The sequence below is a fragment of the Lethenteron reissneri genome, chromosome 62 (genome assembly GCF_015708825.2).
Source record: "Lethenteron reissneri isolate LAM-NWPU_2019-01 chromosome 62, ASM1570882v1, whole genome shotgun sequence".
In the NCBI taxonomy this organism is placed as follows: domain Eukaryota; kingdom Metazoa; phylum Chordata; class Hyperoartia; order Petromyzontiformes; family Petromyzontidae; genus Lethenteron; species Lethenteron reissneri.
This window is the reverse complement of record NC_083840.1, coordinates 13,299-39,450: the sequence shown is the minus strand read 5'-3', so window position 1 is coordinate 39,450 and position 26,152 is coordinate 13,299. Positions and strand designations below refer to the sequence as shown.

The 26,152-nt window shown below is 44.9% G+C and overlaps 1 protein-coding gene across 1 annotated transcript in view; it reads right to left on the bottom strand.

Annotated features, from left to right (window-relative positions):
* The window catches only part of LOC133358567 (SWI/SNF complex subunit SMARCC1-like), a 54,062-nt gene that overhangs the window by 17,496 nt on the left and 10,414 nt on the right, over positions 1-26,152 (bottom strand). The window contains exons 5-11 of the mRNA XM_061576936.1: positions 25,907-25,933; positions 25,618-25,733; positions 23,715-23,786; positions 12,900-13,013; positions 8,262-8,415; positions 6,806-6,922; positions 6,144-6,206 (exon numbers count right to left, since the gene is read on the bottom strand). Of these exons, the coding sequence (XP_061432920.1) occupies positions 6,144-6,206; positions 6,806-6,922; positions 8,262-8,415; positions 12,900-13,013; positions 23,715-23,786; positions 25,618-25,733; positions 25,907-25,933 (663 nt within the window). The remainder of the gene's footprint in view (positions 1-6,143; positions 6,207-6,805; positions 6,923-8,261; positions 8,416-12,899; positions 13,014-23,714; positions 23,787-25,617; positions 25,734-25,906; positions 25,934-26,152) is intronic.

Here is a 26,152-nt window from a genome sequence, read left to right as displayed (position 1 = left end):
GTAAACTGAATCATATACAGTTTAACACGTAGACTTTCACGACCAATATCATCCATAATAGAGGTTTTTGGGTTAGATGGCGTAAATATATAAATGTGTCGTTAAAACCCGCCACCACCCGACACAGCCAACTAGTAAGGGTTCATATTTTTGGGTCTTTCGGTAAAGTCACATAGATAGGTTCAAAGAAAATAATAAAAAAATAACACAAAACTACGATGTTTCGATAGTAACACAAGCGGTTGTCTTCAGGAAAAGGGGGGTTTGCTTCCAAGGGAAACTGTTTATAAGGGTTTGAAATGGGCGTAGGCCAAATGTCAGCAGCCAATGATAATGTAAGTGTTCGGCAGCGAGCCCAGCAGTGGTTCGTTTTCCACCAATCAAAGGGCTGCCAGGTAAAAATTAGCATGTTAAAGAGAGATTAGCATTATGACTTAAGTCATTATGACTTAAGTCATTATGACTTAAGTCATTATGGAATGTATTACGCTGTGGTAACGACGTTCAAGATATGAATGCATGCGGGGTATATGGAGGTGCGGGGTATATGGAGGTGCGGGCTATCTGAAATTTTGATTTGAAGCTTTCGTGACTGCAGGAATCCATACGCTTTGGTTCTTTCGGTAAGTCACGTAGGTAGAAAAAAAAAATCACGTTTCGATAGCAACACAAGCCATCGTCTTCAGGTGAAAATCGCGACAGCCGTGAGCAGCACGACGTCTGGCAGCAGACATCAGTGCTGCTCGCAGCAGACATCGCGGCTGTCGCGATTTTCACCTGAAGACGATGGCTTGTGTTGCTATCGAAACGTTGTGATTTATTTTGTTTTATTTCTACCTACGTGACTTACCGAAAGAACCAAAGAGTATCTGAAATTAGTTTTTACACAAAACGCTATTTTTGCAGGGTATATGTGTCTGCAGGTTAAATGCGTATGCGGGCTATATGCGGGAAAATACGGTAGTAGGTCGTCGACCGCTCAGAAACCGCTTTACAATGGGGGTGCATGTTCCGCGTAGTAACGGTACGTGTTCTGCAGAAAAAGCTAATCTCTGCACCGTTTCCTCAAAGAGCCGACGGGGTAGGGGCACCGCGGTGGGGAGATATTAACTACCTCGCCTGCTCCTTCGGTTTTTCCCTCCACATTTAGAATCAACATGCGTTTAGAATATTGGCTGTTATACATTTCCACGGGATAAGCCACTTTGTTGAGCTATCATTTGTGATAGCCAAGTTGCTTCTGAAAAAAATATATAGCTCATTGGGCCCTACCTGGTAAAATAAATAGTTTTTTTAGAGACCACTCGTGGGGATCAAGAAAATGTCGACCGAGCCAACCCAACCCCATTACAACCCAATCCCATCTCACCCCCCTTCCAACCCATTCCAACACAACTCAACCCATTCCAATCCATCCAATCTGAACCCAACCAAAACCCAACCCCATCCCAACCCAAACCGCCTTGCAGTTCACAAGCTTTGCGAGGTGACTGCTTGAACAGGCTCGGAAGCTGACAACAGAAAAGTGAGTCCCCGCCACAAGGTGACGCTACCTCGGGAAAGTCCTGACAGCTTACAGCCACCACCCCAGGGCCTGGAGAACTATCCAAATTGTCCGGTGCTCGAGCCAGTTTACAGCGTACTGCCGTTCCACAGTACTCATCTTTACGATGGACAGACAGAACTTGGTCTTTCTTGCCATACTGATCCTCTTGATTTGACAATGTCCAACTCCACGAATATTCTTCAACTGCACTACAGTGCAGGAGATGCCTTAGGACAAGGTTCCACATACACCCTCTCCAAAGGGATCTCCTCTCCCAGTGATCCGCGGTGTCTCAGAACTACGAGGTTCAGATTGAGGTGCAAATGCCCTGGTGGTCGCATGAGAGAAGCCTCTTCAAAGGCTGCCCCTTGGGGTTTCGTTGATTCGTCATTCATCGTCTCCACTGATGCCTCAAATCTTGAGCTTTGATCTGCAGCCCATGGTGATAATCGCCTGTGTGAGGTCACCTGTGGTTAATGACACGTATAATTGTGCACTCTGCTAATAGCAACGTGAAGCCAGGTGCATTTTTTTATTTTAAGTGAATATGCAATGGTGACCAGGGATAGGACCCCGAGCCCCACGTGCACTGTAGCGTATGGGGCCACACCTCCAATTTAGATTTGAGCGTACTCCGTACTGAGAGATTGAGCTGCGGTGTTGTGACATGGAGAGTGTGCATCTGGTCGCTATTGCAGATATGCAATTTCCCTTCAGAAGAACACTTTGCAAGAAAGTTTCGTCGTTTCACAAACCCCTTGGGCTCGGCTGTTGTGGAGTCACCCACTTCTCCGGGAGGATAGAACATCGTCGTCTCCAAACTTTATTATTTTTATTGTTGTCTATTTAGCCGGCCCGTCCCCCTCGTTAGGATCCATAGGAGGAGGGGGGACAGGGCAGACCAGCTGCAGTGGCAAGATGGAATTTTTAAACAGTCCATTTCTCTTTGCCTCATTTCTTCTCGTCAAGGCTCGGAGACTATGCCTTGCAAAAAAACTTGCAAGTCGCCAGCGGCCACCGCGTTGGAGAAGTCTAAATGTGCCTCCAAAATGGGACCACAAGCAGTGCGAACACTGACAAAGAACTTCCAGCCCGATATAAATACAACTACGAAATTAAAGCGCATTTCTAAAACGAATATCCTTTCGAGAAATGCAAACGATGATGTCCTGTCGCGGTGACGGCCGGTTCTGGTTCGCACGTGTGCACTGGCGGGGTTGGTCACGTGGTGTGCTTGCGCTAACATGTTCAAATTTAGAGTAAACTATAAAAACATCTAGATTTGTATGTTTTAATCATTTTCCTACAAAATGTACATACATGTTGGACTTCTTTTTCACCGTATGTAGCCAACCGTGTTAATCGGTGTGGGGGAAGGAAAACAAACTAAACATGAAAAGCAGATCTAAAGAAATGAAAAATGTTTAATCACTTAATTGTTTATTTGCTGTATGAGGACAAACTGGGGCGACCAGTGTGCTGAGTGGTCACTGGCGAATTGCTCAGTCACCCCTCTCCCAACGTTCGTAATTCATTAAACATTTATTGATTTTCGATGCGTCTAGTGACCAGGTCTAGCTTAGTGCAATGCGTTGCCATCTGCAGTAGGTCGCCATCAGTTTCGTAAGTAATAACATTCCTTGCACAACTTGTCAGAGATCAATGAGGTCATGTGTAACGTTTGCAAGGGGTGAGCTGGACACCCAAAGAGAATATTTTTTTGCTCAGTCAGTGTGGTTGCAGATACATTTATAATACGTGAGCTTTAGGCTAAGACACCGGAGCACACAATGTCACTGCATTTTTTTTTTCATCACTGCAGCAATGCGCACAATGGTTCACGAGGGCCTCACTGGAATGACAATGCAAGGCGTGCGTGTGGTGCTGGCTGGGTTGGGTGGGTGGGGGCTGCAGAGAATGAGGACTCTGGTTTATATTCACGCCTCTGGCTGGGGACTCGGCAGCTCAAGCGTGCGAGCGGCCAGACAGAGAGAAAAACCAAACTAGGTCACCATCACGTTTGTGAAAAAATCCGGCTTGTCTCGCAGGCCCTCGGGGTTATTAACTTGCACATGGATGCGATTGTTATTCAAACATAAGCGGCGTGCGTGATGGATTACTGCACTTATACAAATGAAGGGGGCATTTCCCTGACCTATATTTTAGATTTATGCACAAAGATAACATTGTAACCTGGATTTTTTAAGTCAGTATTTTTTTTTGTCGTTCAACCAAACTGCATATATTTTTTGACAGTAAATAATACATTAGTGCATTAAATATAAATTAACTTGCAGATGCAGACCTGGGCTCAATTATAATTGTAATTTCGGCTAACAATGCTGCCACTGTAATTATAATCGATCCTAGGTATGATTTTGCATGTAAAAGCAAATCAGCTTATAAATGTATTTATGTTCGCATGATAAAACTGTGCACGTAGAATCAGCTGCTTCGTAATAGGTGTGGGAGTGGCATAAGTGAACTGTTTGCAACATGCATGCTAAAGATCCAACGACATTTACTCAGTGGTAGGCCACTGTTATTTCTAATATCCTAATTTGAACTGTTTTTATTTCTATTTAGCTCTTTCAAAATAATACAGCAAAATGGTTATTTGTTTTTTTACCCTTCTATCTGGCAACAAAACTGACACCTTTTTACAAGGAGTCATGTTTGCATAGACCGCAATACCTGCAGTCATAATACAAACAAAAGACATAACTCTGATAATGTGCACTGTCCTTGAAGTTGATTGGTCCACACCCGAGACAACCCATGTGAGACTAGGCTCTAAGGAAAGCTGTCTCGGGTGTGGACCAATCAATTTCAAGGACAGTGCACATTATCAGAGTTATGTCTTTTATTTGTATTATGACTGCAGGTATTGCGGTCTATGCAAACATGACTCCTTGTAAAAAGGTGTCAGTTTTGTTGCCAGATAGAAGGGTAAAAAAACAATTATCATATTTTTACTGGCAAATGAGGTTCCCATGGAGCAAAATGGTTGTCACAACTTCCTGCTTGGCAAATGCTGTTTCAGAGAAACGCTTGTGCACACAAAAATACAACGATCCCCCACTGAGCCCGGATAATGGTGGTGGCTCGAGCTTTTATCAACCACCCGCCGTTGATGCCAACAAGACGCGGCACGGCCACCGATCGCCAAGCTGATTTTAACTACGTACGTGTGTGCGAATGTTGAGTTTATTTCACACCGTACGTAGCCAACCATGCTAATGGGAGGTGCAAAATACAATTTTGTACAAGGCACACATTTTCGGGCCGGGTAATGCTTTGATAAAACTAGACCAGGTTTAGATACAAATTGCCAATGAAAAGGAATTCAACTTAGGATTTTAGGATTGTTTCAGTCTGCTTAACGCACCACCACTCCATGTGCACAAAGGAGACAAAAACACACCACTTACCACTGCCCACATTGTGCACGCGACAGAACCTAATGTATAGTGTAGTACGAGATTTTTTTTACAACCCTTCGGCAAAGGTTTCCTATTAAAGTAGCCGCTGCAGCTGGGCCAAGCGTGTTAGCTTGGTTTGGAATGGAAACAGGAAAAAATAATGTATGCTATTTATTTTTAATACCCAACAAGCACGCAGCAGAGGTAGGCTTTGTCTACGTTGTCTAACTCACGCGGGACTGGTTGCAAGCTTTCATGCTTTTCTGTCACTTTATACGCAGTCAGCCACACCTCAATCCCTGGGAAACCACCAAAAAGGATAAATGTCACGATTCACCTCCCGCACCGTTTGATAAAATGCCACAATTTTCGTCACAAATAAATTAATGAGTAGATTATTTTACGTCGTGTTTTCACCGACTCATCTGTAGTGTCAGTTTTGTATGTGCTGTGTCATCTACTGTATCCCGCACCTCTGGTTGGATACGTACGGTGCGAAAGAAGGTCAACATAGGCACATACATCTCATATTCTCTCCTTTACACCATCTGCTTTAAGCTGCCTCATTTTTGCCATATCACCTGCAAGGTCTACACTGCCTCATTTGTTCTCTCGTATATCACGGTCACCATCAGTAGTGTCCGCACTGTCTGTTACCTTGTTCTGTCCCTCATGTACTGCCTCTATTCTGTCTCATTCCAACAATGAGCGCAATAATTTGCAGAAAATATTCAGGAACCGTGTAAACAATTAATTTTTGCATGCAAAATTCGATCCAAGCAGCATAAGAAATTCATGTAATCGACAAATACATTCAATGTCTGGGGTGCCACAGTGGTGAGATATTAACTCCCTCGTCTGGTGTGCAGGAGGTTGTAGTTTTAATCCCGACCCTGACGCCTGCTGTATATTTGGAGTTTGCATGTCCTCCCCGTGGTCGCGTGGATATTTTTTCCGAGTCCTTTGGTTTTTCCCTCCACATTTATAAACACGCGTTTTGAGTATTTGGATGCTATATATTTCCATATGATGATAAGCCACTTTGCTGGTCATGTCGCTTCTGAGAAAAAAAAAAGAGCTAAATTGCTCAGTGGGGCTTACCTGGTAAAATAACAAAGTTTTTTTTTTTATTAGTGTATCAAGCCAATTTGCAATCTAAACGAATTGCAACTTACCTCCAGCAAAAGCAATGTCTCATGGTCCAGCCACTCGCGGGATGCACTTGCTGCGGCCTTGCTCTGCGGACACAATACATTTACATCATGGGACATTTTTTCCCAATATCAAAGTATTAAAAACAAGAATAGGTTTTACCCTTTCTGGCAATAAAACAGGAGGTATGTTAAGATGTTCAAACAGCAAATAGATACATTATTGCAAGGAATCAAGTCTGCATTAACCACACATATTTGTGGTGAACATGCAAACAAACATGCTCTGATAATATTGATATTGTCTTTGCAATGTCTAGTGTAGGCCAATAAATGCAACAGGTGTCTGTTATAATTCTGACAAGTAGTTGTAAGCGCAAAAGCGTTTGCATGTTTGCAAAGTGGTTTTTGCTCTGGTTTTTGGTAAACCTATACATTTAGCCAGATTTCAATTCGGTGAGTAGGTAATAGCAACACAAACGTTTTACTGGACACTGTATACTATGCATTCTCTCCAAGGTGCCTCACTTTGAGTCGGTGCTACCAGATTCACTTCACTAGTAACTATCTTAAACATAAAAATATACGTGTTAAATGTCCTGGAATGCACTGTCCGTTGTGAAAGATTGACACGTGTTGAACTCGTGCCGCCAGCGTCCCAAATTGGTTTGGAGGTAGCAAAATACCTTAGCAGAGACGTTCTTCTTGGAGTATATGTCTGTGCGCAGCCCAAAACTCTGCACTTCTGCTGGCTTATCCCGTCCGCGGTCCACCAAGGTCAGCATGACCTGCGAGGCAGGGCCCTGCAAAAGCACACCTTTTCAGAGGGCTATCTCCATCCATTGTCAAGCCCGAGTGCACTGCTCCTCGTGTATATATATGCGTATGTACGTCTTTATTTTGAACTTCCTTCACACGTATGTAGCCAACCATGCTAATCGGAGGTGCTGGGGAAGAACAACAAGCTGAACACAAAAAGTAGTTCTAAAGAAATTAGCTTTCAATCTAGATGATTTAATAGTGAATAAGCTCAAGGGGCTTGCTAATATTGAAAGGAAGAGTGATCCAAACGGCCGCAGAAGTGCATCTGAAATCGCAGAAGTGCATCTGAAATCGCGCAAGCGGTGGCCGTCATTGTTCAATGGCAAGCCAAAAGCCGCTGCGAATACGTCTCGCAACTTGGGAATACATAACCTGGACCCACATACGGTATTCTTGTCATGTGAAAAAAATCAACAAGGTATTTACGTCACACAGGCAAACATCTTCTATTCACGCATCAATAGATACATCAAAATCATTGAGAAGCATAGGCATTACCAACATTTTTAAACACCAGTATTTGCAATAAATGACAGTTCTCTACTATTCACAAATGGTTTACATAGTCCACCATAAACCCACCCTGCTCAAGCGATATACCCTCTAGTTCCCCTTCTCACAAACTCCTGTATTTATTATGCACATTCATGAAACCAATAAAGCACAAAGGAGATACTCTCTTCCTACTACTCACAAAGTGGCCTCTTTCCCAAAAGTGTGAATGGGTGAAGTTGGCCCAAATACAGCACACTCTCAGGGGCACAACGACTTAATTCAACAAGTTGGGGTATGCAAGATCCGACTGTGGGTCCCCCCTCCTTTCTCCCGACTCACTTTGACTGAAATAGCTACAGATGTTTTTAACCTGTATACAATTATATGTAGGCTATAACTAAAAATATTATTTTAGTTTCACTGTGTATTTGAGTTTAAAGGAAGACAGTCTCAGTGACAGTATTAATAAAAGAGATGTAAAGGTACAAGACAACTCACAATTAATTTATCGTGCATCTTGCTTTCATGCCGAGGCTCACTGCTCTAGGATTTTCTCAAAGGAGGTGGATTGCGCAACTTTATGCCTCTCTATTGATATGATAGCCAGATACGTTGATCGAGCTTGATCAATGGTAGCCCGAAGGTCATTTAAATAAATAAATATTTATCCATTTTCTTAACATAGTTTACTTGTGAACCTGTTGATTCGGGGGCTGGGCCCCTATGCATTGTATAACGCTGCCACTCCCCCTTATAGTTGCGCCCCTGCACACACTTCACTTGCCCGTGGGGGGTGGTGGGTAGCCACACTCTGTGCACTCTCACCTGAGGGCCTCTTGGCTTCATCGGTGCCATGCCATTGGGTACATCAGCCAGCACGTGGAAGTGAGCGGTGGGAGGTGGCCCTGTAGGAGAAGGCTTGCTGTCCGGGTCCACTTGGTAGTTTATGAGCCCCCACTGCTCCAGAAACGCATGCACCCTGGAGTCGAGGCGTGCCCAGCCAACATGAGCAGACGTTGAATATCCGTGCGCGTGGTTAAGGGTCTCAGGGGCCTAACACTTGTGCTAGCTTGTAATGCGTTATTTTATATTCATCATTATCATCAGACACAAACAATTCACTGCTGGATGGAGACCTCCCTCAAGCTGCTGCATTGGGAACTGCTTTTTGTGTGAGTTTAGTTTTTTGTTCTTACCCTGCACCTCCTATGAGCACAATTGACTACGTACGGGGGCGAAAAAAGCTCAACATATATACATCTACAGATGAAATGTACCTTACAAGTGTAGTGACATCGCTGAATGTCAACATGCTGGGTGCAGTGCCGGCCCTAGAGGGGCACGGCGTGCGGTGTAGCGACATCGCGGATACCACAGTGGTGTGGGTGTAGTACCAGCCCTAGAGGGGCCCGGTGAATAATAGCGCTGAATGACACCACGCTTTGCGTGCAGTGCCGACCCTACAAGACAGGGTGTGTGGGTGCCGGCCGAAGGATGAGGTTACGTGAGGTCATGGCACTCTGGTTGACCCAGGAGGACACGTGACCGGTTAAGTTGACAAAGGGGCCCCAAGAGGGGGTGGGGGGTGGTCACGTGATTGGGACTCAAATCCTTCCCGAGGATTCTGGAAGGTGGATGTGGCCAAGAATGGAGCCGGCCACGCCACAGAGAATAGAAGCCGGGTACCGGGGTGGTTGTTCATCCTGGAAGAAACCCTTTGTCTATGTTCTCCGTTCAACGAGTCTCCAACACGTGGACCCGGGCCGAAGCTGTTGGTCCCAATCCGTAGTAGCAGTTACGTTGTAACTAGTGTAGTTAGCCTGGTGGTCACCACCATAGGTTGTTATTATGTTAAGGGGAAAGTTACCCCGTGTGTTGGAACTGAATAAATGTGTTGCCTCTAAGTCTACGTCTGTGACTCAGTTGAACCCATTACACAAGTGTAAATTATTATCCTTAATTTATTATTATTTTCTGCTCGTTTATCCAGGGAAGTGTAGCTGATTCTCATGACTCATTCAGGAGGGTCTTGCCAAGTTTTCTCAGTAGGGGGGGCGATGATTTCTAAGTAGATTCCAACTGAGTAATTTGCGTGAAGGACGTCAAGGGATCCTTAACGCCGACTGCGAAGTGGACAGCGCGGACTTCCACAGTTAATCCATCTGCAGACTTAATCGGGGCGGCCCACTCAATTCAAACCGCGAACCTCCCCAAGGCGCTGCGATGATCCACCATGGCCATTGCACTCGATCGGATGTCATCCCTCCAATGGGCGAGGGACGTCTTCCCGGGGCGTGCGTTCTCTCCCCTTGACTGACATTCCATCATTATTGATGACCAGTATATTTAGTTTTTTTGTTTGTTGTCCTTCCCCCGCAACCTCTGATTAGCACAGTTGGCTATGTACGGGGTTGGAAGAAGTTCAACATCAGCCATCATATCCTTTCCAGCGGCCGTGTCCTGCCCCAGCCCCACTTGTCGCTTGCCAGTGCTGGAGGTTGAACATCACGCAATGAGCATGACTTGCCCGTGGCCGGAATGGGATACGTTACATTCTGCGTCACACCTTCCTCGTGTGCCCAAGCACCACCGCGGCCCCAAGTCAACAGGGCATCCTCAGGATTTATTTAGTGGCTATCATGTGGATAACAATAAATCACCTTGGTTAGTTAACAATATTAATAACATACTTTGATCCAAAAGGTTTTTTTTATTTTATTCAAGACCGAAACAGGAGGAGGATTTCTCCACAATTCGCCAATGAGGCTTGGTTGTATTTACCAGCGAAACATCATAGTACTCGAATTGTAAATGTTGCAGTGGGTTTACTCTCCAACACACCAGTGTGCCGATCTAGGAACTAATTGGCATGTTTTGTTTACGTGACAAACCTTACTAACTGGGCTATGTTGGGTGGTGGTGGGTTTATTGATAGATCTACAATTACGCGATGTAACCTAAAAAAAAACCATTATAAATAATATTGGTCGCGAAAGCCTACTTACTACGTGTTAAACTAAAATACTTCCAGCGCCAAAGGTAACAACCATTGAAAGCACCTATTTTGTGATTTATCTCTGACAATCAAATGCATAGCTGCTTTGTTGCTACCGGAGAGTCAGCTGTGTGGCTCTTTCAACAAACCCCTACCCCAACCCCCCACATGACCACTATCCCTTCTGGTTTATTACATTGTCACTGCTCTTTATGGATAATAATTTATTCCAGATAAAGGGCAGCACATTGGCAAGCAGACGAATCCCATGGGGCAGCAATGTCTCCATGAAGCGCAAAGCCTTAATGGAAGACGGGAGAATGAGAATTTGTGGACACAGGGTTAAACAGTCGCGCGCTGATCTACTTATATGGTAAGCTTATTACGTACTGTATATTGCTCATCTGTTGTGCTGATTTTGCAGCTGTAATTTGGCTCACCAGGTGGAGGACATACTGAAGTATGAATAATAATAGACTGTTGGTCCTAGTGCAGGCTTTGAGAAAACGTAATAAAATCACGCACACCACATTTTGGTAATCACCATGCCAGATGGTTTTCTGTCTCAATGAATTTCCATCATGTGTCCACACGTTTGGTCACATGACGGCTGACTGGACAACACGCTATAGAAATCACTCTCATCGGGGGTTAAACGGCTAGGAACGTTGGTATGATCACTCCTTCCCCCGCACCTCCAATTAGCACGATTGGCTACATACGGTGTGAAATAAATTCAACGTACATACACACATACAACAAGGAGATAACGTACTTAGACTGTCACAAGGAAGTGATGCTGGTTTCTCAGCTGAGCAGGATGACAGTGTTCACAACGCTGTTTATTTCATAGGACGAGACCTCATTAAGGGAGATGTAATGACAGAGCAAATAGAAGACTGGATACTGCTAATATCATACGATACCACAGCAAGAATGTACCTTAATGTACCCTACCATAAAATAAATTATATTTTTAATCCTCACAATCACATATTGTTAACTGATGTTGAATGTGTTAAACGTTGGATATGTTTTGTGACTTAGATCTCCCTCGCAAGGGAGACTGTTTGGGTCTCAAGGGGCTCCACATTAAATTATACACTTGATTACCCAATATTTTATTTAAACCAGGCTCTCACCTAGTTTAAATAAAGATTTAATTCAGGAGGAACCATTTCTTGGCTCAGTTTTTATTTAATTGACACGATATATTTTTTGTAATTTTTCACGGAACATTTATTTCACTCAGTGAAGTTCACGTGCAGCGATGTGAATGTTCCATCGTTAACGAGGTGCAAAGATGTTTGACTACCGATCACCCGATGCCTGCACTAAACAAGCCGAGTGATACTCTGGTCAGGTTCCGAGCTCGCGCTGCAGCTGTGCAATGCACCGCGTCACAATGTCACAATCGCCTGCATACACACCTAGTTCACAAAATATACTTATATATCTGTATACATTTTTTATTTATGTATATTTTCTAAGTGATTTGTTTACCTTTCCTATACTTTGCACTTCTATTGTGTTTTTGTATTGTTTGTTGTTGTAAAGTTCTGATCTGCCCCTACTGAACATCTGTGAAAAAGCGCTTTATAGCTCATCGAATTTCTTCAGCATAAATATTCAGATTCTTCACGTTCCGTGGCCTCGTAATGTAAGTACATGTGTTGAACGTCTTGGGCAACGTACGTAGCCAACTGTGCTAATCCGGGTGCGGGGGAGGACAACAAACTTAACAGAAAAAGCAGTTCTAAAGAAATGCGTTAAATATCAGTGATATAATGACATTATCCAAGAAGGGATCACCAGCTTCTTCCTTTAATTTAGTGCCCATAAGACATCCACCTCCCATTGGAACGGTTAGCATGGTTTTGTCTACGTACGTATGGTGCTAAAGAAGTGTAACATACATACATACATCCAGCCACTTTTCATCAGCTGTGATGAACACTGCCTTCCCAGAAGCCGTCATGACCCCTGTCAGTCATGCGATGTAAACATGTCACCCAGCACCTGCATGTTAGCAGGCTGCCCTCTGGGAAGAGTTCCCTATATTTGGCAGCCACTCCATCGTGAGTCCCAAACAAAGGCCAAGATTGCCTTTGAGGAGTATCCTGCCCAAGGCCACCTGCTTTTATTGCCAGCAAAGATTATTCCTTTAACCTGCACGTCTTCTGCAATGCACGTGTTCAACTTGGAATTTCGAGGTGTAAATTCAAAAGATCTATAAATAGTAAACCAGTCAGCTTTATGGTTGAATTATTTATCATTACACTTTTTTACAGTAGAGGGCGACAATTTACATGTGATTGCCAATCAAGTATTTTATTTTACAATTTTGGCTAATAATGTTTATCATGATTGGTGCGATCATTATTGCAAATGGGACGACCTCGTGAGTTCTCATTTTGGTTAAACAAATAAACTTGACTTGGCACTGCTCTATAGGAGGCCGATCTCACCTGATAATAGCACACACGTCCCCAGCCAGGCTTCGCCGACACACCATTCCACTGAGATATTCCTGGGGGTTGAGCCGGTAGGTGTCAATCATGAAGTTCCTGTATGCCAGATAGCTGCAACGCACGGAAAACAAAAAACACAGCTCGGTTCAGTATCCCTCGTGACGCCGGGGGGGAGCTTCTTCATACCCGAGTGATTCTCACCAATTCAGAGCAACAACAGCAATCCCTCATGAGTCACTAATCCTAGTTACCATAGCTGGAAGCCTTTAACCAACTGGCAATGAAAGGCATGGGGATGAATACATAAACATATTGGTGGTACACCAGTACGTGCGGTATAAAAAAAAGCACACTTTTAGCAACAATTATTATTTATTTTCTCGAGATTTGCAAACCCCGGTCAGGAAATCTTGCGGGGTTGTGTGCCAAAATCAGTTCTCGTAATGCCGAAGTAGTCGGAAGACGAATGTTTATAGGAGCGGCTGAACACGAAGCTTTACAGTCTGTTGCCGTAGAGCAGCACCCAGCCCTGATGACGATTGGCTGCTCCGTGTTCCAAAGACAGATTTGACTCGTGCCCTAGACTTCATCGGACGGTTCCTTGATTTATTTCCGAAATCATTTCTTGGCGGACGGTGGCATCAAAAGATTACCATTCATTCTAGATTTGAAGCTTTCGTGACTGCAAGGATTCATATTCTTAGGTTTTTTCGGTAAAGTCACGTAGGTAATAAATAAATAATTTGATAAAAGTAAAATAAAATCACGACGTTTCGGAGGCAACACAAGCTTCCGTCTTCAGGTGGAACCGTCACAGCCACGACAGCTGTATCAAGTAAATGAGAGATTACAAGAGCTACCACTCCGTATATATAATGGTTGAAGAGGGGAAGGGCCAAGTACGGCACACTTTTTATTAATATGGTAAGGTGAGGCTTAAGACTAAGAATAGACTGCATAACAAAAGACTGAGCCTTTGTTATGGAGGTACGGTTTGTGACTACGCCTAGCCTACATAACAAAAGTGTGAAAAAAGAAAACACTAAACCTGATAAAACAAGACTGGCTGTCTATCAATAACCTGTAATAGTTGTCTGTCAAATAAGATGGTCCAAATAAGTGTAGTTAAATCTTTTTTGCATGGTTAATCACATCTTTCCAATGATTACTCAGTTTGTAACCATCATCACGGTTGAAATTATGTCTGTGTTTGTATATTTGTATGGCTTTGTGTACAAACCTTTGATGGTAGCCAGGAGGTTTGCAGAGCACCTTGGTCTCGGAAAAGACAATTTCATGAGAGCCCACAGAGTTGTAGCAATGATCGGCAACGGCCGAAGAATCAGTTCTGCCGTGTTTCAGATCTGACTTGTGCTCGCGGACACGATCAGAAACATGACGTTTCGTTTCTCCAATGTAGCAATCACCACAACTGCAACTCAATTTGTAGACTCCAGGATACTGTAAGTCAGGAACAACATTCTTCACAGATGGAATCAGATCACGGATTTTATGCACTGTACTGAATCGGACTTGGATCTTATGTTTGTTTAGAATTTTGGAGATCTTTTTGGTCACGCCTGCTATGTATGGTAACGTGATAGTTTTGGTCGGAGTTTCATGTGGCTGTTTCTGTATGGTGGGAAAAACAGCTTGGCGGATGGTGCGGTCAGAGTATCCGTTCATCCTGAGGGCCCGATGTACATGTCTTAATTGACCAGCCAGGTGGTGTTGGTCAGAAATGCCATGGGCTCTGTGGTATAGCGTTTTGATGAGAGAATTCTTTTGAGATGGGTGGTGGTGGGAATCCGGTTTCAAGTAGGAATCTGTGTGGGTGGCTTTCCAGGAGACAGAATGTCCCAAGGATCCGTCAGGTCTCCTCTCAAACAGAATATCCAAGAATGGTAGTTTACCATCTTTTTCCACTTCCATGGTGAATCTGATGGATGGGTGTCTAGAATTTATGTGGTCCAAGAAGTGGTTCAATGCTGGGAGGCCATGTGGCCAGATGACGAAAGTGTCATCCACATACCTCTTCCACAGGGAAGGACGCAGGGTGGATGTCTGGATGGCGTCTGATTCAAACTTTTCCATGAACATGTTGGCTATAACTGGTGACAAGGGGGAGCCCATAGGGGTACCCTCATTCTGTTTGTAGAAGGTGCCATTCCAGGTAAAATAGGTGTTGGTGAGGCAATGCCTAACCAGCGCAGGTACATCAGAATTCAATCCATGTTGGACTAAGTCCTCAATTATTGTTAGGGTGTCCGGTACTGGGACTTTGGTAAACAAAGATACTACATCAAAACTGACGAGGATGTCATCAGGAGATAGTACCATGTCCTTAACCATAGAGACTAATTGGGTTGAGTTGAGTACTGCCGAAGAGGTCTTGCCTGTGAAGGGAAGCAGAGTATCTGATAGAAAACGGGCTAGTTTGTAGGTAGGAGAGTTTATCGTCGACACGATGGGTCGTAGCGGGGTGCCTTCTTTATGGATCTTGGGAAGACCATAGAGTCTGGGAGGTCTAGCCGCCGATGGTTTTAGAGAGGGACGTTTGCTTGGTTCGATTAGGGAAGTCGAACTCGTGATGATACTGTTGGTTTTTGTCGTTAGGCTTTTAGTGGGATCGTTTTTAATTTTGGAGTAACTCCCATCATTAAGAAGGTCCAGGATTTTGTTGTTGTATGAATCTTTATCCATGATGACCGTGGCATTGCCCTTGTCTGCCGAGAGGATGACTATATCATCTCTTTTTTTTAGGTCCGCGAGTTCAGAGCGCTCGTTTTTGCTGATGTTACTAGTGGGTTTCTTAGCATTCTTAAGAATAGTAGCTATTTCAGCTCTTGCTACATCCGCATGGATGTGTCCTATGCCTCTGAGGGCTACATCAATCTGAGAAATCACATCCTCTACTGGTATATATTTAGGGGTGACGGTGAAATTTAGTCCTTTGGCCAATACCGTTTTTAGATTGTCAAAAATTGGGATGTGTTTTTTCTTTTCCTACCTACAAACTAGCCCGTTTTCTATCAGATACTCTGCTTCCCTTCACAGGCAAAACCTCTTCGGCAGTACTCAACTCAACCCAATTAGTCTCTATGGTTAAGGACATGGTACTATCTCCTGATGACATCCTCGTCAGTTTTGATGTAGTATCTTTGTTTACCAAAGTCCCAGTACCGGACACCCTAACAATAATTGAGGACTTAGTCCAACATGGATGGAATTCTGATGTACCTGTGCTGGTTAGGCATTGCCTCACCAACACCTATTTTACCTGGAATGGCACCTTCTAGAAACAGAATGAGGGCACCCCTATGGGCTCCCCCTTGTCACCAGTTATAGCCAACATGTTCATGGAAAAGTTTGAATCAGACGCCATCCAGACATCCACCCTGCGTCCTTCCCTGTGGAAGAGGTATGTGGATGACACGTTCGTCATCTGGCCACATGGCCTCCCAGCATTGAACCACTTCTTGGACCACATCAATTCTAGACACCCATCCATAAGATTCACCATGGAAGTGGAGAAAGATGGTAAACTACCATTCTTGGATATTCTGTTTGAGAGGAGACCTGACGGATCCCTGGGACATTCTGTCTACAAGAAAACCATCCACACAGATTCCTACTTGAAACCGGATTCCCACCACCACCCATCTCAAAAGAATTTGCTCATCAAAACGCTATACCACAGAGCCCATGGCATTTCTGACCAACACCACCTGGCTGGTGAATTAAGACATGTACATCGGGCCCTCAGGATGAATGGATACTCTGACCGCACCATCCGCCAAGCTGTTTCTCCCACCATACAGAAACAGCCACATGAAACTCCGACCAAAACTATCACGTTAACATACATAGCAGGCGTGACCAAAAAGATCTCAAAAATTCTAAACAAACATAAGATCCAAGTCCGATTCAGTACAGTGCATAAAATCCGTGATCTGATTACATCTGTGAAGGATGTCGTTCCTGACTTACAGTATCCTGGAGTCTACAAATTGAGTTGCAGTTGTGGTGATTGCTACATTGGAGAAACAAAACGTCATGTTTCTGATCGTGTCCGCGAGCACAAGTCAGATCTGAAACACGGCAGAACTGATTCTTCGGCCGTTGCCGATCATTGCTACAACTCTGTGGGCTCTCATGAAATTGTCTTTTCCGTGACCAAGGTGCTCTGCAAACCTCCTGGCTACCATCAAAGGTTTGTACACGAAGCCATAAAAATATACAAACACAGGCATAATTTCAACCGTGATGATGGTTACAAACTGAGTAATCATTGGAAAGATGTGATTAACCATGCAAAAAAGATTTAATTACACTTATTTGGACCATCTTATTTGACAGAAAACTATTACAGGTTATTGATAGACAGCCAGTCTTGTTTTACCAGGTTTAGTTTTTTCTTTTTTCACACTTTTGTTATGTAGGCTAGGCGTAGTCACAAACCGTACCTCTCCATAACAAAGGCTCAGTCTTTTGTTATGCAGTCTATTCTTAGTCTTAAGCCTCATCTTACCATATTAATAAAAAGTGTGCCGTACTTGGCCCATCCCCTCTTCAACCATTATATATACGGAGTGGTAGCTCTTGTAATCTCTCATTTACTTGATACAGCTGTCGTGGCTGTGACGGTTCCACCTGAAGACGGAAGCTTGTGTTGCCTCCGAAACGTCGTGAATTTTATTTTATTTTACTTTTATTAATTTTTATTTTTTTTTACCTACGTGACTTTACCGAAAAAACCTAAGAATATTACCATTCATGGTGTCACCCCACGTTCAAATGGGAAAGCAGCTGCTGAATCTAAGGCAAATTCTGATGGAGAGTCTGCCGCTCACTCAAGGGCAACAGTGACATCGTCAGACTCTTTTATGAGGGCCGGTGTATTATGCTGCATCGGTGTACCGCCAATACGTCCACATGTTTAAGGATGATTTGCGTTACAGAAGTTAGGGCCTTTGCTATGAAACAGTGATTTAGAGAATACTATCCAAAATCAACAATTTAAAAGCATAACTCAAAACGCATGCAGCCATTTTTAAAATATCATTCCACATTCATTTATGGTAATTGTGGAAGTGAAATTCATTATAAAAAAATCTATGTACATTTTACCTATCAAAATGTAACAGCTGGTTAGATGCCAATGTGTCACCAGATCTGTTCAGTTAACTCTAAGCACACTGCACTTTGCATCATGTGAAAAGCAGCTGTCTGTATTTGCAAAATCCAGGATACATTTGAGATTTAAATTCCACATTTGTTGTCCTAATCATGTGTGTCCGACATAAGCTCCCACAGCACAGATTATGAAGGCGGGGTGTGTCACCAACAGATTCCTATAAATGTACATAATAAATAATTGACAAAAGCAGGAAAGTGACACAAGGAAGCCGGCAGGTGAAATGGCCAAGCGGTTGCGCATTCCCCGCTTGTTTGCAAAGGTTCACGGTTTGAAACCAGCAACTACCCTAATTAATACTGCCAGATGTATTCACCACAAAATAATCATGCCGTCTGCTTCAAAACTACGCACCATCTGGTTCACAGATCACGTAAAATATCCCGTAAGGTCATTGGCAAGTACAGCAATCCCTCGCCAATCGCAGACTTACCAACAGCGGAATTCACAGACAGACGGTTTATTTTCTATACTCTTTGGTTCTGTCGGTAAAGTCACGGAGGTAGATTTACTAAACCGCGGCATGGAAATTTGAGTATCCAAGGGTAAGCATGAGGTCTGCAACGCGCATTTACAAATTTTTCTGGGCCACAGTTCTCCTCCGCACCACAGCACTACCCCGTGACCAACCATAGCCACCCGTAACGCTGCGTCGTAGCTTATCAGCTGTCCCTTTGTTTTGTCGTAATTCTCACAGTGCAAAGACCGAGTCACATCGCAACCACATATTTTCCTCGTTGATCGTTCACATTTATTTTCCCCTTAATCATGGACCAAAAGCGTGCAGCGAGCGGTGAAGGTGAGAAAAATACAAACAGAGCAAGAAGAGTGATGGGTTATTGGATCGGCTTGTGCACGTGGGGAGAGTGTTGTGTCTGTAGTGGGTTGTATAGAGACGGAGTCTTCTTAGGAGGCAACACGTATTAATTTAACAATTTACACAGGTCCCTAAAACACGAAGGGGTAATGGCCCCTTCTACCCAACAACCTAAGGAGGTACAGCCTCCGGGCTAACGTGCCCTAGCCACTGGGACCAACCACTCTTAGCCCTCTGGCTAACGGGACCAAGGGGAGGCTGACCCGACCCAGCCTAGGTCCTCGGGTCCCGACCACTGTCCCACTCAGACCCGGCCCTGAGAAGGACGTCGGGTTCGGGGATCTTCAGAGTCCTAGCCTACTGACCACTGGCCTCACTGAGCTCTGGCCCTTAGAAGGACGGCGGAGCTTCGGGTCCAGGGTCCTATCTTCAGGTGAGCTCTTGGGTCTTCGGCTTGACGCTGACTGGCTCGAGCTGCTCTGGGGTCCGGCTTTTATGGGGCTCCCAGGGTCACTCCGCCCCTGGCCATGCTCACTCTCTGGAACCTTCTGGAGGGACCTAAATTGTTGCGCAATCCCCCAGCCCGCACTGGGGGTTTGGGGTGTCCCCCTCTGGTTCCTAACCGTTCCCCAGGTTGCCTGACCCACGAGTCGACTTCGTACAGACCGGACCCGCTATTGCCCCCTATGGGCCCCTGACTGGAGGTACATGTTTAACCGTCGTGGTGGCGGCGTATTACGCCCGACAATTACCCACCACATGTCTATGGGGAGAGTCTTTGGGCTGAATGAGTCTACAATTAGAACCATAAAAAAGTGATGTTTCGATTAGGGCTCGTTGCTGGTGGTGCCACTGTGCCTGCCTCTGTGCCTGCCCACTCATCTGTTATTGATTACCTGGAGGAAGAGGGGGTGGGCTGAGCACCTCCTTCTAACCACCCCTCCCCCAACATCTCATTGTCATCATCATCGTTAATATTAAATGTATATAAAGTTAATGTAAAGTTTATTTATGTTTTATTATGTTGTTGTGTAATGTACTCTATCTTAAATTTCGATTTAAAGCTTTCGTGACTGCAGGGATTCATCTTCTTGGTTCTTTCGGTAAAGTCACGTAGAAGGGAAGTAATAAAATAATAAAAATAAAACAATAAAATAATTCTCACGACGTTTCGGCCACAACGCAAGCAGCCATCCTCAGGTGAAGAACATGTCTGTCGACAGACAGGTGAAGAACATGTCTGTCGACAGACATGTTCTTCACCTGAGGACGGCTGCTTGCGTTGTGGCCGAAACGTCGTGAGAATTATTTTATTATGTTTTATTTTTATTATTTTATTACTTCCCTTCTACGTGACTTTACCGAAAGAACCAAGAAGATGTACTCCATCTTATTTGTTGTTTCGTTAATAAATCGGCAAACTTAGTTAAGCTATGGCGAGTCTTACCGCGGCCGTGGTTCCCATGACTCCCTTTTATCCATAGGCCGCTGGTACTTTACCAACCGCGGATTTGCCTACCGCGGCCTTTTCCAGGAACCTAACCCCTGCAGTTGGCGAGGGATTACTGTATAGGCTATTGTGTGCTGGCGTCATGGTGCAAGTTTGCCAAAAAAAAATACACACAAATTCCAAAATTGGAATCTACTCGTACGAAGCAATAACCACTCCTGGGCTGGGAAAACATGTCAGGACGCTCCTGAAAAAGTCATGAGACTCAGTGAGGCTCTCCTGGGTAGACATCAAGTGTAATGAATAAAATACTAATAATCATCATGGAGGATAATAAAATGTATGATGTGCATCAAGTTAATTATCTTCTTTGAAAGACAGAGGGTGTTCTGCCTCACGGCAGGTGTTTTGCTCCACGGCAGGAGTGGGGGGTGTGTGTATACAGGAATTTCCTGTTTTGAGGTTGAGTTTGGTTACGTGACCAGGAAGTTACGATTTGACAGTCTTTCAGCCACGAGGCTGGCGTCCGCCATTACACAGAGTTCAAGATGGTGGCACAAATCGCATCCCAGGGAAGTCAGCTGTAACTGTACATTGTGGGACTTTAAGAAGCATTGTCTGTAAGTTCGTTTATGTTCTTATAATACTGGGAATGCTGTTATGTTAGAATGACCGTTATAATGCTGTAAATGCCTTTATAATGCTGTTCAATTGTTATGATAAATACAAGGCCTAGTTAACAACGAAGCCTGCAGCTTGCCTTATTGTGATTGTTACTTGTAATTGAATAAGTCGAGTCAAACTTGCACCCAAGTAACTATATTGCGATCTGGAGAGCAAGGATGACGAAATGTCTCATCCACAGCTCAGTGTTATATGTAGTACTGTACATTTGGAGGGCAGTGTGATGATTAAACAATGTGCCTTTATTTAACACAGTAGCTTGTTCTCTTGTATAGCTATGCAGTACTAATGTAGGTGCCTGGTCCATCCAGGATCTATTGTTGAGTTCATGCTATCTAATACAATGTTATGGTGCTGTAGTGTTCATTCATTGTATTGATATTACCAAGTATTAATATATGCTGTATTTGTGCTGTGTTTTTCCATCAGTTTTACCTCGTTCAATTAAAAAAATTACGTTTGGAATCGGATGTTCACCCTGGCTTTGAAGGTTTATTGGATGCGAGGTTAACTACTCGGATAGCGGTGCAACGCAGCGCATAGCGAGGCCCGAGATAGAGGGAGCCGTAAATACAGAAAAAACAAGTGGGTGGACCATTCCAGACTGGTCCCAGCAGTGGAGATTGGATTTCCTTTTGCATGGAGATCCATGAGGCCAAGATGAAGTGTTTGCCTAGTTCATTAATAACAAAAATAAAGAGCTCCCGAAAATCCTGAACAGACTGTTGAGGCATGTGCTGTTAGCGAGTAGCATCTATGAAGGCCGGCACGGCACACGAGGGGGGTGGGTGGCCAACACCACGCCTGGCCACCTTTGTCTCCCCAGTGGCAATGTTTGCACACTGCACCAGGTCCTCATTTGAGGCTGAGTCGACCGAGGGGAGGCCCAGAACGCGTTCAGATAATTGTAACTGGTGTTGGCCGTGAGCGGGAATCAAACTCTGGTCACCGGGTTCGTAGCGCAGATGCACTAACCGCTACACTACCACTCCCTACAAACTAAGTTGCACCTGTGGTAGCTGTTACATTGGGGAAACGAAACGACATATCTCGGACCGTGTTCGCGAACACAAGGCAGATCTGAAACACGGCAGAACCAATATCTCTGCCGTGGCTGACCATTGTTATAACGCTGTGGGCTCGCGTGATACTATCAAAGGTTTGTTCATGAAGCCATCCAGATATATAAACAGACATAACTTCAACCGAGAAGATGGATACAAATTGAGCAATCATTGGAAGGATGTTATTAACCAGGTAAAACCCTAACTGCTTTGTAGTGGTTGTCGTCTATCATATTTTTTCGAGTTAACCCCCCCCCCCCGCATCCCCAGCTCTCGGCCTCCCACTCCCAACCCCGCCCACTTCCCCCTCCCCGCCTCACGTCCTTCTCCTCGCGTAAGAGGTCGCAATCGGGTACCCGATACCCGTACCCTACCCGATAACCGGCCGGGTACGGGTAGCCGGGTATCGGGTAGGGTACGGGTACCCGTTTGCGACCCTGGTGCGGCCGGGTACGGGTAAGGAATCAAAAACCCGTTTGCGACCTCTGCCTCGCGTACACGCAGTGCTCTCCCTCCCCCTACCCCACACCCCTCCCTCTCCCCCCTTGCTCCTCCCCCTTTCTTACCTATATAACCTCTCCCCACGGCAACTCTCTCCCACTTCAGCAAAAAAAATATATTGCTGTGCTTTTCCCACCTGATGATGATTGCTTGTGTTGCAATCGAAATGTCATGATTTAATTTATTTTATTTTATACCTACGTGACTTTACCTAAAGAACCAAAGAGAAGTAATACTTACATACGTACATTTACATACAGTGGTACCTCGGTATACGTCGTTAATTTGTTCCAGAAGGTAGGACTTATACCGAATATGACGTATACCAAACGAATTTTTCCATAAGAAATAAAGGGAAAGTAAATAATCCGTTCCAGAGGAAAATAAAGGACATTTTATATGGCATATTATACATTAATGGGGTTGTATAAAATAATTTAGACACTAATTACTAAAATGCATACAGAAGCCACGTGACCGCGCTGCTGCTGCTGCCAGCTGCGCTGGTCACGTGGCGTGCCTCAATCCCCCACGTCGCGCGCACCTCGACCCGGGGCTCCACCCTCCATGGGGGCAGGCTCCCCCCTGCCCCCCGCCCCTCTCCCCCACGCCCCCCGCCCCTCTCCCCCCTGCCCCCCGCCCCTCTCCTCCACGTCCCCCGCCCCTCTCCCCCACGTCCCCCGCCCCTCTCCCCCCCTGCCCCTCTCCCCCACGCCGCCCCGCCCCTCTCCCCCACGCCCCCCGCCCCTCTCCCCCCTGCCCCCCGCCCCTCTCCTCCACGTCCCCCGCCCCTCTCCCCCACGTCCCCCGCCCCTCTCCCCCCCTGCCCCTCTCCCCCACGCCGCCCCGCCCCTCTCCCCCACGCCGCCCCGCCCCTCTCGCTTTGTTTCAGTCGTGAACCGGCATACGCGGGTACTGTACGCGGTGACTCATCCCGACCCATACAAGTTCTAGCAAACGCGTCGTATCCCAAGCAAGATATCGTATCCCAAGACATTTTTGTCTCGGAAAAACACGACGTATACCAAATTCGACGTATTCCAAAGCGGTTGTATACCGAGGGACCACTGTACATTTAAATGTCTCGGTAAACACTCACATTTCTGCAGTTTTTGATTTTGTCTTGCTGTTGAAAAACTCCGGTAGTGCTCGCCTTTCAATTGCGTGAATACTGGAAAATAAGAAAATAATCATTACATATTATTATTATTTTGGTGGTATGGTGGTACAGTGGTTACACTTGTCTCACAACCAGAAGCCCCTGGGTCTGATACCTGACTCGGGTGCCTTTGTGTGGAGTTTGTTTTCCCCTGTTCTGCATGGGAATTCCTCCTGGTTCCCCAGTTTACTCCCGTAACTTCACAACACTGTTATTGACCCAACATCCCAATTCAGAAAAATAACGCACCAACACTGATTTACATTGCATTTCGTAACGCAATACAGAAGTCCCTCGGTTAACAGTGACATCGGTTAACGGTTTCTCGGTTCACGTTTCGCCTCTCACAGACCCCATGGTTTCAACTAACATTAACATTGTGACTAATGGTATGTTTACGTTATGCACGCGGCCGCCAATTTCGATCAATCCGAGGGCTCGTAAGTGGGGCTGAGCCACGCCCTCAGCCAATCAGCGATGCCCATTTATGAGCATTTGAACCTCGAATGGCTTTATTTACATTACGTTTTCTGTTTTGGGCAGTGTAAAAACAGCTCTCTTGCAGACTCGGAGATTTCGACTTATTTCTCAACTTATAAGTAAATTCGATTCACAGTTATTCTGGTTAACAGTAGTTTTCGTGGAATGGGTGAAAAACGTTAACAGAGGGACTACTGTATACACTAAAATCTTGCGCAGCGCATGTTTTTTAATCGCGAATTTGACCGTTCACGCCAAATTTATCGAGGTTTAGTTTGCCGATCTCGCCCCACGTGGCTCGATCATATCGCGATTGAACGTGAGATTCCTGTACAGCACACATCGTAAAGTAGTACTGTACAGCTACTCTTAACTGCACTACTCGTGATGATGCGGCCGCGGAAGAATACACACAGTGCCGTCTCCGTCTCTGTTGCGTCTCCGTCTCTGCCCTCGTCTCGTCTTCCACGCAGCCCATTGCGGGTCGCAGGCCACGCGGTGTTCCCAGTGGCCAGTGAGGAGGCGGTGGTGAGGTTAGGCCGCCTGCGATTATTCTTAACTACATTACTTTTTTTCCATTATTTACATTTACTGTAAAACTGAAAAAAAAATTATCACTGTAGAAATTATAAATCATATTTTAAGGTAAAAAATACTTCTCGTTTCATGTTTGGGTTCACGTAGAGTAACATGAAACCAAAGGAGGGGGTGGGTGTCAGATTACGAACTGGGAACCAGTTGGCGGATCGCAGATTTGCTGATTGCGGCTATTTTCAAGAACGTAACCCCCACTATGGGCAAGGGTTTGGTAGATATAAAAAAAAATCGAGTTTTTAGTCACTAATCCTAGAAAACTGCATTTTCATTGCAGTAGTCTCTTGGTTAACAGGGACATCGGTTAAGTTGTTTGGTCAATGTTTCACCTCCAATAGGACCCCATGGTTTGGACTAACATTAAAATGTTCATGAACTGGACGTTACGTTATGCATGCGGGCTCCAATTTCGTCCAATCCGAGCGCTCGTAAGTGGGGCTGAGCCATGCCCTCAGCCAATCAGCGATTCCCATTTATGAGCATTGAGACCTCGACTGGCTTTGTATACATTACATTTTCTCTTTTGGATGAATGCTTTTAACATGTAATTCCTGTTATCAATCAACAGATATGTTGGTTAACAGTAGTTTTGGTGGAATGGATACAAAATTTTAACCGAGAGATTACTCTACATCTCATTTCAGAATTCGCATATGTCTGTGTATATAAACCCCTTAGAATTCTGAAATGTGCACTGACGTGTATTTATGAACACACGTGTTGGATGGTAGCGATATGTACACATGCGCGTTGTTGGATGGCAGCATACCTGTTGTATTCAAACCAAGAGGTGTAGCTGGGAATGATGATGTGATGCGTCTGCTGCTCCGCTGCACCATCTTCACCCAGCTCAAGCCTCATTGCTGGGCCCATTTCATCATCCTCCTAAAACAATCACGCACATCTCAGCATTATTCGCATGGCGGTGACTAAAAGAATCAGCGTGGTTGGCTTACGTATGGTGCGAAAGAAGTTCAATGTGCGTATATACAGAGTACACAAACCGATACTGGTAAGAGTACAGAGGATCCTGTCATGGTTTGGGCTGCGTCACTCACAGACCACAGGGCCTTTCCAGCAGCGTCCTTCTGGGGCCAGTGGAAGGGACGAGGAAGAGAGGTGGGCCAAGGTTATTTTGCTCGTTTATTAGGGAAAGCGCCAACGAGTCTGAAGACACTTTTTAAGCAGGATCCTGCCAAATAATGTTCAAATATATTTTCAGCATTGGGATGTTTTGGTCATATCCTTGGTTCTTTCGGTAAAGTCACGTAGATAGATTTCGATTTAAAGCTTTCGTGACTGCA